The 19,458-nt window shown below is 43.9% G+C and overlaps 1 protein-coding gene across 1 annotated transcript; it reads right to left on the bottom strand.

The window, feature by feature from the left end:
- Positions 1–373: 373 nt before the first annotated feature.
- HAS3 (hyaluronan synthase 3) lies at positions 374–18,981 on the bottom strand. The gene is made up of 4 exons (XM_069966088.1): positions 18,549–18,981; positions 12,489–13,094; positions 2,284–2,385; positions 374–2,067 (listed from the first exon to the last, which is right to left on the bottom strand). The coding sequence occupies exons 2-4, from the start codon at positions 13,092–13,094 to the stop codon at positions 1,138–1,140; spliced, it is 1,638 nt and encodes a 545-aa protein (XP_069822189.1). The 5' UTR covers positions 18,549–18,981; the 3' UTR covers positions 374–1,137.
- Positions 18,982–19,458: the final 477 nt, after the last annotated feature.

Raw genomic sequence — 19,458 nt, 5'->3', positions numbered from 1 at the left:
TTGGAAGCCTACTTATACCTTTACTTACATATACTAAGATTGAACATGATACAAAAAGTAATAATAAAATGCAAATTCATCAGATGGGAAATTCCTATCAAGATTGTTACCTGCTCGGTGGATAGGATACATCATTGAGCAGGCTGAACACAGGAAGAGTGACAATCTTTGTGGTAGGTGTAATGGTGGCCATATCGGTTGTCGCCAAGCTTTTTTAAAAGCCGTTATAAATAAGGAAGTATACCCTAAACCAGTGATGGCTAACCTTGACACTCCAGCTGTTGCCAAACTACAATTCCCATCATACCTGGGCAGCCAAAGCCATATCTTTAGCTGCCCAGGCATGATGGGAATTGTAGTTTTGCAACAGCTGGAGTGTCAAGGTTAGCCATCACTGCCCTAAACGAAAGTTAGTTGTGCCACTACTGTATAGGGACTTCCATCCACAAAATAAAGTATTTATAAGTGTATATAGTATTGCACTAACTCCTATATGTTATTGAGAGCTCCCACCATCAGGTCTGCTTCTAAATATCTCAGAAATGTAACTTTAAAAAATTCTTGCACCAATGCCATGTAAATCTCATTCATGCTGGCAATTATCATGACTACAGGTTACTCAGTATGACACCTAGCAGCGTAATATTAGAGGCTCCATTATGTAATGTCATGTCCTTTAATGATCGTATTATTCTCTAGAAATGGATGTTCTTTATTTGCTGTGGGTTACGGATGCACCTTTGGGCGTTATCCTTGGGTATCTTTATTCATGTAACCTCTTCTGGCTGGTGATCGGGTTTCACAGAACTTCCTCAGGGTTAAACAGGTTCATGGCACCTTTAGGACATCTATGGATATGTTAAGGCTGTGCCAACTATGGCTCGTATTGCTTTGGCAATTTGCTCTTTCTTTTGATTTGCCTGAGGTATATGTTTGCATAGTAAGGTCTCTGTAGTACATTGCTGGTGGGTACTGCCTCCTGTGAAATGGGTTCTCCTACAATGTGCCAAAAATAGAACCTTGTAGGACCATACTTTACCATCTATGTTTGAAAAGCAAGGCCTTCAGGTCTTAAATTTGGCTGGCTCCACTATACCCCCAATCATCAATTAGGCATTTCCATTCAGTCCCCATCTTTCACACTTCTGATAATGCTAAGTTATAGAGTTCTTGTTTCTTCCCACATCTTCTGGCCACTATAGCCAGATACAAGCTGAGCAGTGCCAGCCAGTAACAGCCGTAAAGTATTGCTCCAGTCACCAAAAATAATAGTTCAGTTTCTGTAAAGGGATCTTGACTTTGGCAATATGCTGTATACACAAGACCGCCCAGAAGGACACAGAACCAGACCGACACTGGCACCATACCCATGAAGTTTACCACCAGTTTCTTCCTGCCAGAGGTTCCCCATCCAGACTTGTTGATTGTAAGCAACGCAAACATTTTAGCAGGTAGCAGGCTAGTCATATAAAGAAGAGAATACAGAGACATGAAGATCATTTCGGCATTACCACGCAGGAAGCAAGCATAGGTTGCCTTCACAATGCCCACTAGCTGAACAGTCAAAAGAAAAAGCATAATGTTCCAGATACGGCCACGGTAAAAGAGCTGCACTACTGTAGCCACTAAAAAGAAAGGGAAAAAGCCAGTAACCACAGATTCATAGGTCATCCAAAGGTGATGCTTGTGGAACCACAGTGCATTGTACAACCATTCCCGAAAATATGACTTACTCCATCGAGTCTGCTGATTCAGCCAGCGCAAATACTTTGTGGGGGTCTCAGTCAGGCACTTGGAGCGTGCTGTGTACTTAGTCCTATAACCCATGCTCAACACTCGATTGGTGAGATGACGATCATCTCCAAAGCTGCACTTCTGACCCAGGAAGGTTTGATTGTACCAGTCCTCCAGGAGGTACTGCAGCAGGCTGTTACGATACATCCCTAGAGGGCCACTAATGCACTGTACACAACCAAAGTAAGACTGGCAAGCTCGTTCTACATTAAATGCCATCCAATATCGGACACTGCTCAAGAAGGAGATCCAGGAGTCATATTTGTTCAGGATCTGTAGGCAGAAAAGACGTTTTGTTAAATGTGGCATTGGGGCACCAAAAAGCATATTTAGGATGAAATAAAAAAGCAAGACTAAAAATATGTAGAGGACTAGAAGACCATACCTACTATAGCAATTTTGATGATGATGAATGATAATTCATATAGAAGCTATCTGAATGTTAAATATGAAATACAGATAATTTACTGCAAAAAAACATAACCTCACCTGCACATCTCCTCCAACTCCACCCACTTTAGGGTCCTCTTCTAATATACGCAACATCTCTGCGGTGCATGCTGGATCAAGTACTGTGTCAGAATCACAAACCTACAATGAGACAGATGAACATGAATTGAAAATAAGAAATAGACTAGTAATTTAAAGGGGTTCTCCACTTTGGAAAATCACTACTTTCTAGAAGCATCTTTTGACAATAAGCTCATCACAAAGTGTTAAGATCCCTAGGAAGAGTTTTCCTACAGCTCCACCACAAATTAAATAAACCATTACACAGTTTCGCTATGAAAGTATACAGTGGGTTAGGCAAATGCTGGAGAAACTTAAAGCATCACCAACAATCCATTTGTTTTCTAGGTCTGTAGTTCTCTCCCTTACCATGTCCTCTCATTACTCCCTGGTTGGGCTGTTGCTCACTACTGCAATTCCCAGAATGCTTTCCTTTCCCTCAGCTCTCTATCACTGCTCTCCCACCCTGCATACTCCACTCCCACAGCACTCCTGTCAGTTCTCTGCAAAGAGCTGCTTCAGAAATTTTCTCTACAATGCAGACACATCTTCCCACAACTTCTCTAATGCCTGTGGTAATGCTATACATAGGGCAGAATGCTGTAGACATGCCTCATTCTTCCCTAAATGTCCCAATAAAGATATATATGTATGTGACAGGGAGATGGTGATTTAGGCTGTAGGGGCTGGGAAGAGGTGATGACATCACTTTGGGCAGTGCTAGAGCTCCAGCCCCAGAAAAGATCCAGCCAAGACAGCAGAAGATGATGGTTAAATCAAGCAAAAACATTCTGAGGCCAGTACTATTAGATTTATATATAGTTATATATCATGGGTTATAGCTTTATTTAAAAATATTTTCTGATACTAGAATACCCCTTTAAGTAATAGCCCTATGGTCCCCAGAACCATCTCCATAGGAGCTTGTAATAATGGTACTAATGTTTGTTATTGTCCATCCAGAAACAGAAGCCACAGTCCATCTTCAGTATTGCCTGACATTACATATTTAAAGCGACTCTGTACCCACAATCTGACCCCCCAAACTGCTTGTACCTTTGGATAGCTGCTTTTAATCCAAGATCTGTCCTGGGGTCCGTTTTGCTGGTGATGCAGTTATTGTTCTAAAAAACAACTTTTAAACTGGCAGCTCCGTGCCCAACGGCCGGGGCTTAGATTGTGTATGCATTAGGCTGGCACAACCTCTCTGTCCCTCCTCCCCACCCTCCGGGACGGAGGGGTGGTGCAAAGTTAGGGCACAGATACTCCCGTTGGGCACGGGGCTGCAAGTTTAAGAGTTGTTTTTTAGGACAATAACTGCATCAGCTGCCGAACGGACCCCAGGACAGATCTTGGATTAAAAGCAGCTATCCGAAGGTACAAGCGGTTTGGGGGTCAGATTGTGGGTACAGAGTCACTTTAACCCCTTTGTGCTGCAGCTAGTTTGGGCCTTAATGACCAGGCTAATTTTTCAAAATCTGACCTGTCTCACTTTATGCTCTTATAGCTCAGTGATGCTTTAACGTATGCTAGCGATTCTGAGATTGTTTTTTCGTGACATATGGCACTTTATGTTAGTGGCAAAATTTGGTCACTACTTTGTGTGTTTTTTGTGAAAAACATCAAAATATCATGAAAAATTTAAAAAATTTGCATTTTATGAACTTTGAAATTCTCTGCTTCTAAAAAAAGAAAGTCGTAGCACATAAATTAGTTACTAATTCACATTACCAATATGTCTTCTTTATTCTGGCATAATTTGGTAAACATATTTTACTTTTTTAGGGTGTTATGGGGCTTAGAAATTTATCAGCAAATTATCACATTTTCGTGAAACTGATTTTTTTAGGGACCAGTTCTTTTTTTAAATGGATTTAGAAGTCTGGTATCCTGAAAACCCCCATAAGTGACCCCATTTTGGAAACTACACACCTTAAAGAATTAATCTAGGGGTATAATGAGCATTTTAACCCTACAGGGGCTGGAGGAAAGTATTCACAATTAGGCAGTAAAAAAATTGAAAATTTAAATTTTCCAATAATATATACGTTTAGATTAAAGTTTCTCATTTTCAAAAGGAATATGAGACAAAAAGCACCCCAAAATTTGTAATGCAGGTTCTCTTGAGTACAACGGTACCCCATATGTGGGCGTAAACCACTGTATGGGCACACAGCAGGGCTCAGAAGGAAGGGAGTGCCAATTAGCTTTTCCAATGCAGATTTTGCTGAAGAAGTTTCTGAGCGCCAGGTGCGTTTGTAGTGCCCCTGTAGTGTCAGCAGAGAGAAAACCCCCCATAAGTCACCCCATTTTGGAAAGTACACCCCTCAAAGAATTCATCTTGGTGTGTGGTGACCATTTTGACCCCACAGGTATTACAGGAAAGTATTCAAAAGAAGACAGTAAAAATGAAAAACTCGAATTCTTCCAATAATATGTTCGTTTAGTTTGAAATTTCTCAATTTCACGAGGAACAAGAGGAAAAAAGTACCCCAAAATTTGTAACGCAGGTTCTCCTGAGTACAATGGTACCCCATATGTGGGCATAAACCACTGCATGGGCACACAGGAGGGCTCAGAAGGGAAGGAGCGCCAATTAGCTTTTTCAATGCAGATTTTGCTGCAGAAGTTTCCGAGCGCCAGGTGCGTTTGCAGTGCCCCTGTAGTGCCAGCGGAGTAAAATCTCGCCATAAGTCACTCCATTTTGGAAAGTGCACCCCTCAAAGTATTCATCTTGGTGTGTGGTGACCATTTTGACCCCACAGGTATTAGAGGAAAGTATTCAAAAGTAGACAGTAAAAATGAAAAACTCAAATTTTTCCAATATTATGTTCTTTTAGTTTGAAATTTCTCAATTTCACGAGGAACAAGAGGAAAAAAGTACCACAAAATTTGTAACGCAGGTTCTCCTGAGTACAATGGTACCCCATATGTGGGCGTAAACCACTGTATGGGCACACAGGAGGGCTCAAAAGGGAAGGAGCGCCAATTAGCTTTTTCAATGCAGATTTTGCTGAAGAAGTTTCCGAGTGCCAGGTGCGTTTGCAGAGCCCCTGTAGTGTCCACAGAGTAAAATCTCCCAATAAGTCACTCCATTTTGGAAAGTGCACCCCTCAAAGAATTTATTTTGGGGTGTGGTGAGCATTTTGACCCCACAGGTGTTTGAGGAAAATATTCAAAAGTAGACAGTAAAAATGAAAAACTCGAATTTTTCCAATAATATGTTCCTTTAGTTTGAAATTTCTCAATTTCACGAGGAACAGGAGAGAAATGTCACCCCAATATATGTAAAGCAGGTTCTCCTGAGTAGAACAGTACCCCATATGTGGGCATAAACCACTGCATGGGCACACAGCCGGGCTCAGAAGGGAAGGAGCGCCAATTAGCATTTTCAGTGCAGATTTTTCTGAAGAAGTTTCTGAGCGCCAGGTGCGTTTGCAGAGCCCCTGTAGTGTCTACAGAATAGATTCCCCCCAAAAGTCACCACATTTTGGAAAGAGCACCCCTCAAAGAATTCATCTTGGTGTGTGGTGACCATTTTTACCCCACAGGTATTAGAGGAAAGTATTCAAAATTGGCCAGTAAAAATGAAAAACTCGAATTTTTCCAATAATATGTTGGTTTAGTTTGAAATTTCTCAATTTGACGAGGAACAGGAGAGAAAATCCACCCCAAAATCTGTAACGCAGGTTCTCCTGAGTAAAAAGGTACCTCATATGTGGGCATAAACCACTGTATGGGCACACAGCAGGGCTCAGAAGGGAAGGAGCGCCAATTTACAGGAGCAAAACCGCAGCTAGTAATGGTTATTAGAATAGCGCAGTTACTAAAATAAAATAAAAAAAATGAAATTACAGGTAATGTGGGGTGGTTACGGGCAACCAGGGGTGGTTATGGGCAACCTGAGGTGGTTACAGGTAATCTGGGGTGGTTACGGACAACATGGGGTGGTCACGGGCAACCTGCTGTGGTTACAGGCAACGTGGGGTGGTTACAGGCAACGCGGGGTGGTTACGGGCAACGTGTGGTGGTCACGGGCAACGTGTGGTGGTCACGGGCAACCTGCTGTGGTTACGGCAACGTGGGGTGGTTACAGGCAACGTGGGCTGGTTACAGGCAACGTGGGCTGGTTACAGACAACGTGGGCTGGTTACAGGCAACGTGGGCTGGTTACAGGCAACGTGGGCTGGTAACGGGCAACGTGGGCTGGTTACGGGCAACCTGCTGTGCTTACAGACAATCTGGGGTGGTTACGGGCAACGTGGGGTGGTTACGGGCAATGTGGGGTGGTTATGGATAAACTGAAGTTCTTATAGGCAATCTGGGGTGGGTACCTGTAATCTGACATGGGCACCGCAATCTGGAGGGGGTCATTGGCAATTTGGGGTGGTCAGAGGCGACGTGTGGTGGTCAGAGGCGACGTGTGGTGGTCAGAGGCGACGTGTGGTGGTCAGAGGCGACGTGTGGTGGTCAGAGGCGACGTGCGGTGGTCAGAGGCATCGTGGCGTGGTCAGAGGCATCGTGGCGTGGTCAGAGGCAACGCGCGGTGGTTACGTGCAATCTGGGGGGGGTTACATGTAATCTGGCATGATTACGGGGAACCTGGGGGGTTATGTGCAACCTGGAAGGGTTACAGACAATCTGGGATTGTTACTGATAAACTGAAGTGCTTATAGGTAATCTGGGGTGGGTACATGTAATTTGGGGTGGTTACGGGCAATCTGGAGGGGGTCACTGGCAATTTGCGGTGGTTACGGGCAACGTGCGGTGGTTACGGGCAACGTGCGGTGGTTACTGGCAACGTGCGGTGGTTACGGGCAACGTGCGGTGGTTACGGGCAACGTGCGGTGGTTACGGGCAACGTGCGGTGGTTACGGGCAACGTGCGGTGGTTACGGGTAATCTGGGGAGGGGTTAGGGGTAATTTGGGAGTAAACTGCAATTATTACTATAATAAAAAGTGTGTGTTTTATTTTTTTGTATGTTTGTCACTTTTTGTACTTTATACATTCATTTTCACTGTATTACTATGATTACTGTGATATTTTCTATCACAGTAATCATAGTTCAGTGACAAAGACCAAATTGGTCTCTGTCACTTTAAATTTTCAGAGCTTGGCTGGTTGTGAAGCGCATGCGCACTTCATAACCAGCCAGGACGTCGAGGAGGAAGGAGCTCCGTGGATCCGGTGAGTATATGGGGAAGGGAGGGTGACTCGGGGACGGGGGTGACAGGGGGGGTGGGGGGCGACTTGGGGGGTGGGGGGACATCACTTTTTATCCCCTGTCACCAATCATTTATGGTGACTGGGGATAAAAAGTGCCGGGAGCACATGGTACAAGCGATCAGCGGTATATAGTATATACCGCTGATCGCTTGTACCGGGACCCCACAGGGGGGTCCCCGATGACTGCCCCATGCTCTCCGCTACCTCCGGTGGCGGAGAGCATGGGGCTTTCATTCATTTTAACTTTTTAATCGCTGTGAACCGACGTTAGTCGGTTCACAGCGATGGCGGCGGCCATCTTGGAAATTATGGCCGCCGGGGGAGGGGGGTTAGTTATCGGGGCACTAGGGGGGTCTGATCTGGGGTCTGATATACACTTATTTCATCTCCCCCCGCCGTAGATTCACGGCGGGGGGAGATGAAAGGTGGCGGCGGCACCGGTAATCCTCTTTACCGACGGCCGCCGCTATAACGTTAATAGCGGCGATCGTCGGTAAGGGGGGGGGGGCCGGGACGGACCTCACACACTGCCCCAACCCCTCAGCTACCTCCGGTAGCCGGGGGGATGGGGTGGGGGCCGTCCCAGCCCCGCAGCCTTATTCTCTGCCATCGCCGTAAAAAGCTGATGGCAGCAGAATAAGGCCCATTAGTGACCGCCGTAGAAAGCCGTATCGGCGGTCACTAAGGGGTTAACCTTTGTCACTGCCCGTATACACTGCTCAAAAAATAAAGGGAACACGCAAACCAAACAATGTAGCTTCAAGTCTGTCAGACTTCTGTGAAATCAACCTGTCCAGTTATGAAGCAAAACTGATTGTGAATCAATTTCTCCTGCTGTTGTGCAAATGAAACAGGCAACGGATAGAACTAATTTAGCAAGAAAACCCTAAAAGGGAGTGACTCTGCAGATGGTGACCAAAGACCATTTCTCTATTCTCATCCTTTTTGGCTGTTGTTTTGGTCACTTTTACATTATGTCATTGCTTTTACCCAGGGGCGTAGCCAAAGGCTGATGGGCCCTGGTGCAAAATTTTAGCTTGCCCCCCCCCCCATCCCACCTGATCAATAGGGATGAGCGAACCGTCTGCCTTTTGGTCACTCAATTACTATGCCTGCGATCCCGGGTGCATAGTTGCACTCCCGGGAATCTGCGGGCAGGATCTTCCAGGGAATTCAAGATACATTCCCTGGATTTCCACGGTACTGGGTTGGGACTCTCGCAACAAACTCCTCTCCACTTCTCTGAACTCTCTACCCTTCTCAGCACATAACCAAGTCAGCACTGCTATCTTATTCTCTATCTCAGCAACTCTCCGTACTGATCCAGTGAAAGCAAGTCTGTATTACTCACGTATTATTCATCTGTATAACCAGAGACTTGCCAGTAAAGAAAAGTTTTATTATTCTACTGGGACTAAGTGATCATTGCACCAGCACCTACACACAGGCTACACCGTCCTTAGGTAATTTCCCCTTTCTGTGGGTGGCAGTACAGAAAGTCCGGGTGGGTCATCTCTCCACTCCGGAACACCATGTTAAGCGCCCAAGGGACCCATCACAGCCTGGCAGGTCACTGACCATTGGGGAGCAATAAAGCCAGCCACACACTAAAAGCAGGTATACCATCACACCTGTGTGCTGAGTTAGCATTGGCGTCACGACAACATCCTAACTGGTGAAGCTATATTCCATTGACCATGCACCATAGAAGTGGCGTCACATATAACCATCTGGCAAGTGACCGGTCAAGCAGCTACCACACAACATCCTCCAGCAAGTGACCGGTTTGGCAGTGGATCAGTAATGGTGTGGGGAGGCCTTTCTTTGGAGGGCTGCACAGCCCTCCATGTGCTCGCCAGAGAGCCTCACTGCCATTAGGTACCGAGAGACCAGAAGCAGGTGCAATGGTCCCTGGATTACTTCTGATGCAGGACAATGCTAGACCTCATGTGGCTGGAGTGTGTCAGCAGTTCCTGCAAGATGAAGGCATTGATGCTATGGACTGGCTGACCCCTCCCCAGACCTGAATCCAATCAAGCACATCTGGGACATAATGTCTTGTTCCATCCACCAACGTTACGTTGCCCAGGAGATGACTGCTTTAATCCAGGTCTGGAAGGAGATCCCTCAGGATCAAACATCCGCCAGCTCATCAGGAGCTGCCCAGGTGTGGTGGGCTGTCATGCGGTGTTACAGCTACGATCGGTCACTTGCTAGATGGTACTGTGTGACTCCACTACTGTGGTGGTTGGTCGGTGGAGTATAGCTCAGCCAGTTGCTATGTTGTTGACGCCAGTGCTAACTCAGCGCACAGGTATGGAGGCACACCTGCTTTTAGTTTTTTTGTGGCTGGCAATGGTCGGTGACCTGCCGGGCTGTAATGGGTCCCTTTGGCGCTTATCATGGTGGCTTGGAGTGGAGTCATGACCCACCCGGACTGTCGGTACCGCCACCCACAGAAAAAGGAAATGTCCCAAGGACGGTGTAACCTGTGTGTAGGTGCTGGTGCAATAACCTCTGAGTCCCAGTAGAATAAATAAACTTGTTCTTTACTGGTAGATCTACCGTGATACAAGTGAATAGTGTAATACAATCTTGACTTTACTAGATCTGCACCGAGAACTGTTTGCGGTAGAAAGTAGAATAGCAGTGCTGGCTTGGCTGCATGCTGAGAAGAGTTCAGAGTAGTGGAGAGGAGTAGGTTGTGAGAGTCCCAACCCAATATAGTACTGTGTTCTGCCGGAACTTTAGAAGAAGAAGAATACTTGAGAATACTTGAAAGAAGAAGAGCCAGGCTCTTGGCTAAACTTAGCAGAGATGCCTGGTCTGTGTGTCTTGCTCCTCTGAGAAACCAAAAAGAACTTACTGGCCAGCTTTAGCTGCATCTGCACTCTTATCCCTGCTAGGGGACCTGGCATAAACCAGGCCCCAGCTTGACTACAACAGGGACTGTCTTGTCTTGTGTCCTCTCTCTACAGGAACCTGACTAAGACTGACTTACACTTCCTCTCCCCATGTGACTACTTCCTACAGGGTGTATAGAGGATAGAGATAGGTAGAAGAAAAGAGTAGTTCTAATTGGTGTACAGAACCATGTGGTACAGAAATAACAGTAACCCATTAGTAACTACAGCTGTGCAATACTCAGACATATAAAATACTGACATCTAGTGGTGGACAATAAAATAACTTCTAAACACTCCAGCACCACTTAAGCTGACTAAAGAACTTTTTGGACAAGTGTATGAGACACAAAAAGAAAAGAAAAAGAACCACGGTGGTGGGACACCACATAGGCATTGTATGGAGGTCATACAGAAATGTGGAGGCCACACTACTTAGCCTCATTTCCTAGTCTTTTGAATATAATTTCAAATCTAGACCTCTAAGGGATATTTATTTTGATTTACATTGATAATTTTATTGTTCTAAACACATTCCATTATGTAATCAATAATCAACTGAATAAATGATCATCTGAATCAATGATAAACTAAATCCACTGGGATAATTCATTCATTGAGGTCTAGGATGTGGTCTTTTACCCTTTATTTTTCAGGAGTGGACTATTACCTGATAAAGTTTAGAATGGTTTTGGTTTGGCTACAGGTTGAGTAGAAATTTTCTGCAACATACCAATAATAGTCAAATAGGTGGAGCCTGGAATAACCTCCAGTTATATATCATTAACATTTAGATTAGAAAAGGGTGTGTGCTACATACTGTATTAATACATGTGTCTATGATATGTCCCACATCCTCCAACAATCTAAGACCGTGCAGGACCAGCAGACCCAGTTGTAACATCTGTGGGCAAAGGTGCATCAGGATACCATATGGAACCTGAATGTCACCATGCCCAACCACATCTCATCTAGGCTAGGAGTGATGCAACAGGCACTAGGTGTTCCTCTCAATTATACAGTTTCACCAGTAAAGTCATCCCTTCGTTCTAATATTGTAATCGCTTACATATATCATTATTACATTCACATATATAGTTTCATTCAATTCCAACAACAACTTTTTGGTGCATTATTTTATTTGTAATATATTCCTCTAATATGTTATCTTGTGTTATGTGTTATCAGTGAAGGGCAGGACACAGTGAAAAAGAGAGAAGTTCATGGTCAGTATATCTATATTTTGTCTAACATAAATGACAACTGAGAGCTTCTGTAAATGACCTCAGGGCCAGAATATGTAACAACAGACCAAAAAGTCACACACTGACTTTGTGGATTAAACCACAGTGGAGTCCAGAACTGTATATCCTCCACTGGTCCAGAGGAAATGGGGTCCATGCAAGTCATAGAATTCATATTGGGTTGTTGTTTGTTCTCCAGGAAACACCTCTTTTTGGAAAGAAAATGCTGTCTTGTCACTCCTCAGGAGGCAAATCTGTAACTGTGGATTGTGTAGATGGTGCACCAAATACTAGAAAATAGGGAGTCTGTAAACTGAAGAGGCTGTGCAATATCTCCACAAAGAAGCCATATAAAGGTGAATTCACATGCAACAGATTTCGAAGAAATTTAGCCATTTGATAATCAGTTCTATACATGAGAATGGGGTTGTTTCTGCCACATGTGCACAGTTTTCTGTAATCCCACTGCAGACTAGAAAATACAGTTTCTAACCCTAATTTTTTAACCATGTGGCGAGGGGATATGTAAAAATGTTATTAAAATTAGAAAAAAGATGTGAGTTTCTAATGAAAGAGCAGACATTTTGCTCATGGGCTGGGTCCAGTATTATAGTCTTAAGATGTAATACCAGAAATAACCCAAAGACAACAGTGGTGCTATTTATGTGCAATTGCTTCTCCTTCTCAGAGAAGGCCACTATAGAACTCAGTTAAGTAATACTTAGTAGCAAGTTAGAAGCACAAAAATATTCCAACCAAAACAGAATTAGCCTTTTATTCATGCATAGAAATGATCTCAGCTCTTCTTACCTGTACATAGTCCACACTATCACCAAGAGCCCGGAAGGCAGTGTACATCACTTCTCGCTTTCCTCCCCACTTCTGCATCACACAGGCATATGGGAACTTCTGTACCAGTTCTTGAACTCCCCGCTCGCCCTCCTGCCCAGCTTCTTTTGCATCATGATAATTATTATCCCAGATATAGCAGCAAGTGCCCTCTGATCCCATGACCTCTCGAAAAATGTCCATCATGTACCTATCATCCTCCGAATTTCCATCAATCACCATGACAACTCTGAGGTGTGGGTAGGAGATCCGTCGAGCTGACTGGAGACATTTCCTCAGGTATTCTGGGTCTTCTTGATAAGCTGCAATACAAAGTGCTACCTTGGAGGTTCCTGGAAGACCTTTTCCACCTTTCCGCATTTGTTTGTGCTCCAGATAAGCGAAAAGGCTCTGAGTGAGGAGATGTAGACCCAAGATAGCTCCATACAGCCCAAAGGAGAGGTGATGGCGGTCTGTGTGAATGAACTGGTACCCAGTCACATAAGCTGCAAGTATGCCCCCCAAAACCAGCACAGCAAATAGGCTTGTGCCTAGGATCTTCAGAGCCGTCTTCAGCCGTCCAGGCATCTGTGCCACAAGAATAAAGCAGAGAGGAATTAAGCAAAGTCAGGAAAGAACACACGGATAATTCCAGCACCAAGTCAACACATGCCACTCCACCAGTCTACATGAAGTGTCTGCCAGCTCCGCCAGAGAAGTGCACCCTTACGTGTGGTAATTGTTTTAATTATATACTCATTTAATTTCTGACTTTGCAAAGATTCACACAGGCTCAAAACACCTTTTTGTAATACTTATGGCGCCCCCTATGTCCTGAAATAGAATTACGAGAATATTAATCAAACAAATCCCTTGCCTCTTAATTAGAGCTCTGCTACTTGTACGTGGAAAAACGCAAGGCTGAGACTGATTTTTTTTATTGAAACCACAATTCCCAGATGACTGATGTGCACAGGACAATTGCAGCCGCTGTGTAACCTAACATTAGCAGTCAGGCAGAGACCTGTCATCCAGCAGCCATGCCTTCAATCTTATGTTATTATCAGGCGATTTAGGTCAAATTAACTTTAGAAGTGTTCATTTACTGAGGACGCTGATTCTAGACTCACTATACAACTCCTACTATACCAGGTCACAAGAACAACTAAAGCAGGAGGGGTGGCTGTGGAACCACAAGAGTCAGCATACCATGTTGGAACATGATTGGACTTGTAGTTCTACAACCTCTTCTGGCAATTACAGGTTGAAAAAAAAAGTAGATACATGTAAGTAGTTTACTTTTATACACTGAACTGAAAAATAACACAATATGCTGTTTGCTCCTGTGCTCTTCCAAGTGGTGACTATAGATAACCAGAATTTTTATTATTTAAGGAGAAATTTCAGCTATCATGTAAAAAATTACAATGCACAAAAAGCATATAGGTGCACTCACCAATCCCCCTCCAGTTGTTTTGACACCTTTCCCACTAGTCTACGCTGCTCTTAGCCCCAGATGCAAACTTTTACAATTGATCCTAGTTTTACACCATAGCACCCAGATAATAAACTACATTGCCCAGCACGCATTGCACCTCAGAACCAACTACCAGTTACCTGCCCCTGTCTTGTAGTATCTGCCCACCACTGGCTTAATCCGCTTCGGCTTTGCACAGTAAACACAGTATCAATGTTTCTGTCTCTGTCTATTCATCTACAAAGATTAGAGAGAGAAGAAACAACAGTGTCTCCTTTCCCCTACACTACTCAGGATAGGCTGCTGTTTTCCTTCCTGTAGACAGGTGATCACTGTGTGATGTCAGTGGGGTTACAAATCAGGTGTTACAGCTTGCCTGGCAACAGAAGAGTCAGAGATCATGTGACCTCTGTCTCAGAAGGTAGGGGGAGGACAAAGGAGTTGAGACAAAGTGGACCAGGAAGTGAGGATTTTCAGTAGCTTCAGGGTGTGAGACCAATTCATGTAATAGAAACCTATTGCAAACAAGCTTAGATTATTGGTGGGGATTGAACAGGGTTAAATATTTTTTAACTGGAGTTCCCCTATAAAACCGCAGTGGAAAGACAAGCTTCAACTGCTATAAAGATATAGAAAGAAGTTAACTGTGAGCCCTATGGGGACAGGGATTAATTTAAGTGATGACAAGCTGTATACAGCGCTATGAAAAGTGTTGGCGCTATATAAATAATGGAATTATTTTTATTAATATTATTCGGCATTGAGTGTTGGTCCTAAAATGGCATGGTTTAAACATTCATCCTTAACAATTATATGTCTAATAAGTTTTCTTGTTTTGTCTATGACTGCTTAATGTCTACTAGGGTATTATTATGTCTCATAGGAGACAAAAGTTCTTAAAGTGGGATGGAAAGTTACTTACATGGATGTCATAAGTGTAATGGTCAGCAAGCAGTCAGATCCTCTACACTCCTTGACCCTTTCCCATTAATAGGAGAAAGAAAATGAGTTTTTTGGAACAGTCCAGTAGTCTTACTAATTGCAAGGCCTTACGGAGGTAATGAAAAAGAGGAGGAAATGAAAAGCCTACCTGTAAGGGAACATCCTAAGAAACAGACAGACTTCAAAAGCCTGGTAAGATGAGCAGGGGGTATGGAGGAAACCTAATGACAGGGTATATGTGAGGGAGTCTCCAGCTTGTCTTTAAACTAGGCTTCTAAAGTTAGGAACAACAACAAATCCCAAAACAGCAGACATCCCTGAGTGACCAGAGCTTAGGTTCTGCAGGGTGCAACACATGGGGACATGGTCACCCCTTTATTCCAAATATAGAGGAGATATGCTATTTAAACAGCTACTTCAGGATTGTAAACTAAACTAAAGCGTAGTGAAGAGGGCATAGTGCTTTCTCATATGTACATGTATGCTTCCTTATCCATTTGTAACTGCAGTTCTCAACATAGGATTGTTAAATGTATGCAATTGTTTTCTCTTTAATACACCTTATTTAGAGACTAAGCCCCTATTACACAGGGCGATGCAGAGGAGCTTGCCCCTCGTTCCCTGCTCGCTGCTGGCGCTATTACACACATCAGCAGCGAGCAGGTAAGAGCAGGGGTGGCCGCGGGGAGCTATGCGGTGGGTGGGGGAGGGGTTGGGGTTTGCCTAGGTGATCACTAGAGTGTCGGGGCACCCCATAGAAGATAGTGGCGGCTGATAATCGCTTTGTGTAATAGGGCCCTAAAGGCATCATTCACATGTTCCATAGCCACAGACCTGTAGCTAAGGCCAGCCTACATAAGTGCATGCTTAGGCTATGTCTCCACACAGTATTTTTACTCCATATTTTGCTCGGTATTTTTCAACCAAAACCAGGGGTGGATTGAAAACACAGAAAGGCTATGTTCACAAACTGTTTTAATTTAGTTGATGGCCGCCATTTGATGGCAAATAACAGCTGCTATTTCAAAACATTGGCCATTGTTTAAAAATAACAGTAATTATTTGCCATTAAATGGCGGCCATCCACTAAATTTCAACAGTGTGTGAACATAGCCTTTCTGTGTTTTCAATCCACTCCCGGTTTTGGTTAAAAAATACAGTGTGGGAACATAGCCTTAGGCTATGTTCACACTACGTAAAAGTACGGCCGTTGTTGCCATCGACAACAACGTCCGTACTTTGTACGTAGTGGAACACTGCCTATTCTTTTATGGGATCCCGGCCGGAGCGTATACACTTAATATACGCTCCGGCCGGGATAACATGCGGCGCTGCAAAGAACTGACATGTCAGTTTTCTGCTGCCACAATTCAGTGAATTGCGGCCGCAGAAAGACTTGTCAGTTCACACAATGAAGCGAGCGGCTCCGGCTCAGAACAGTCGGTCTCTTACGCCATGTGAACATGGCCTAAGGCTGCATTTACACTACCTGCAATGCATGGACCTGGTTAATAAAAACATAGATTATTGGCAGAAGAAAACCTCTAGTCTACCTGATTAGTATTTACTTTCATATTATTTTAGGATAGATATATGTTTATCCCAGGCATTTAAAGGCGTTTCAATTCTGTTACTGTAGATTTACCAACCACATCTGCTGGAAGTTTGTTCCAAACATCTACTACTTTTTCAGTAAAGTAATATTTTCTCACGTTGCATCGGATCTTTCCCCCACCTAACCTCTCACCGTGTCCCCTTGTTCTTAAATTCAGTTTTTTTCTAAAAACACTTCCCAGTGTTCTGTGCCACAACTTCAGGTCTGTACTAAGACCTGCCTGTTATTTTTGCGGCATATATCACAGCTCCGTAACATGTATGTAACATGTGAACGGGACCATTTAAATGAATGGGTGCGTAATGCTGCCCGTAATTGTGGGCCCACAATTACAGGCTCACTATAGAAAGTGTGAATGTGCCCTGATTGACAAAGTATTTAAAGGGGTCTCGTCAAATATGCCAGCTGCCATGTTTTCTTTGTCCTTTCACATATACACTGGCTCAAAGAGAAGGGTCCCTAGAGGAAACCCCCACTTTATGATATACACTAGGCTTATCATTATAGAACAACCCACTTTTATATGTTGCTATTTTAAGGAGCATAAATAAGTAATCCTTTATTCCAATAAGAACAGAAGGAACACATATTTGATCTTAAAGGAAATCTGTCAGCAGGTTTGTGCATATGGTAGCCCCTTAACTCGCTTACTGATGCCGCTTTACTGACGCTTGTAAGTCCTGCCGTTTTCATGATTCAATCGTATAAAAATATGCAAATTAACTAGTTAGCAGCACTGGGGGCGTTCCTTGGCCCCTCCAGAGTACCATTCAGACGCTCATGCCTACTTACGCATATGCATAAACAGGCAAGCTGGATTATAGATGTCAGTAGGCGTGAACATCTGAGCCAGCAGGTGCTCTGGGAGGCTGAGGAACGCCCCCAGTGCTCCTAACTAGTTAATTTGCATATTTTATAACATTAAATTTCACAAAAACGTTGTGACTCACAAGCGTCTGACGACCGGCGCCAGTTAGAGGAGGTAAGGGGCTACTGGGCATTATCAGCAAGTCCGTATGCAAGTCCTCATATCTGATTCTGGGGAAGCTAAGCGCCATTAATACTTCCCCTGGGTTTTCCACTCAGCTTTTCCAGACTCCAGACTTTGATGGTAAATCTACCCATTTGTATGAGAGTGGAATACATTTCAGAAATCTGGATACAAAGGAGCACTACTGGTGGCCATACTGGCTGTCACCTACTTTTCGCAACACATATATATCTTAAAAATATCTGTCCCTGCAATGCAGCTCAGATAGATTTTCAAACTACTAAACAACTAGAAAGTCTCAAATGATGCAGTGAAGGTGACATAGACTTCCCCAGTGCCACCATAGGATACACAGATTGGGAATTCACACTACCACATGAATAAGACGCAGATAGGGGCATGTGATCAGGGTTGACTCTATGAAAAATAAAAGTCAACTATGAAATCTGTAACATAATATAAACACAAACAGTATGCTGGGCCTTATAAAGGATTATCACTTCAAAATGATGTAGAGAACTCATTTATATTTTGCTTTGAAGCCCAGAAATTTTAGTTTATCTCTAACGCCCTATAATGTGTGTATTATGTAAACTAATGGAAACAATGGACCCTCTCTATTTTTAATTGCTAAAACGTTTTAAAACTCTATTTAGCGATTTAGGCACAACATAGTTTATCACAAGTCTATAGTAAGTAAACGCTGGGACTTGTCGTGCTATAACGGCTCTGGGTGTGTTACATAGGAGGTGTACCTTGAGTATAATACTAGAAAATAAGCAGAGGGGATGATAAATATTGCTTCTGTACAATGACATTAGGCTAGGGACTTTCTATGCATATGGTTGCAAAAATCCATCCTTGCATCTGCATGCACCATGCAGGACAACAGAGAACAGGGCAAGGAATATGTCTGTGAATGGATAAATACTGGCAGTCAGCTCTATCTTGTGATGCAAGAAGCAAAGAACCCATTCACATCACTCGGCCCCATACACTGCACCCTGGTGAACTCACCTTGCATCTGCCCCTATGTGGAATATTCTTCAATTGCAGCACAGAGCATCTTCCCTCTCGCAGCAGGAGGCAATAGGTCTGGGTGTTATATGGCTTTCTTCTTCATGCATCCTGGATTTCTTCATCACTACTGGTCCTATGCATTCTTGTCAACTCTGCCCTACTGCAGTTCTAGCAATGTCTCTGCACTTCATGCATACACTGCAGCACTCCCCTCTTCTCATAGGAATCTGTTCACTTCTATTCTTCCTTGTAGGGATCTTTCTTATCTTCTCTGTCTATGCTGCACTCTAATAGGGATCTTTATACTGTTATCCCCCAGCATATCCAGCATCTCTCTGTGTTCATCTCTCCTGCACTCTGTTCTCATATTGATCTATTTTCTTCTCTCCTGCATTCTTCTGCCCTCATGCAATCTGTGCCTACAATAATACAATATTGTCCTCTTTCCTGTGCATAGGACTATACACTGTACTCTCCTATCCTCATTGCCCTCATCCCTCCTGTGCTCACTTATGTGCCCTTCCCCCCCCCCTTCCTTCCATCAGCAGGTTGCTTTAACCTCCAGCTTCCCACCCCCACTCCCAGCCCACCACCTACAGAATAGTCACAGACCTCCCTTACATCCCCCTCCCATTTTATCTTTTTGTAACTCACCCCACCTTATAATCAGACACCTTCTTTTCTCAATCCCATGGGCAGCACTGGGTCTAGGAGCTGTAGTACTGTGCACACCTCTTCTCCATGTGATACATCTGCTCTAGGATCGGTAGTATTGTACACACCTCTCTCCTCCATGTGCTTCTTTGCCTGCAGGATGAAAGTCAATTGTAAGATCCCAGTGTATGTGTATTTGCAGGCACTTCCCTCTCACAGCCACTGGATGCTGAAGATCATTACATTCTACGGG

The sequence above is a fragment of the Dendropsophus ebraccatus genome, chromosome 4 (assembly GCF_027789765.1).
Source record: "Dendropsophus ebraccatus isolate aDenEbr1 chromosome 4, aDenEbr1.pat, whole genome shotgun sequence".
NCBI lineage: Eukaryota > Metazoa > Chordata > Amphibia > Anura > Hylidae > Dendropsophus > Dendropsophus ebraccatus.
This window is presented reverse-complemented; position numbering and strand designations above follow the sequence as displayed.

What these genes read in the sequence shown, in the direction of transcription:
- HAS3 (XM_069966088.1), bottom strand. Translation starts at nt 13,094, where the DNA reads ATGCCTGGACGGCTGAAGACGGCTCTGAAGATCCTAGGCACAAGCCTA. An exon ending in ATAGTGTGGACTATGTACAG is followed by an intron (nt 2,386 to 12,488) that starts GTAAGAAGAGCT and finishes GTCTCATTGTAG; the next exon opens with GTTTGTGATTCTGACACAGT. An exon ending in GAGTTGGAGGAGATGTGCAG is followed by an intron (nt 2,068 to 2,283) that starts GTGAGGTTATGT and finishes TTCTGCCTACAG; the next exon opens with ATCCTGAACAAATATGACTC.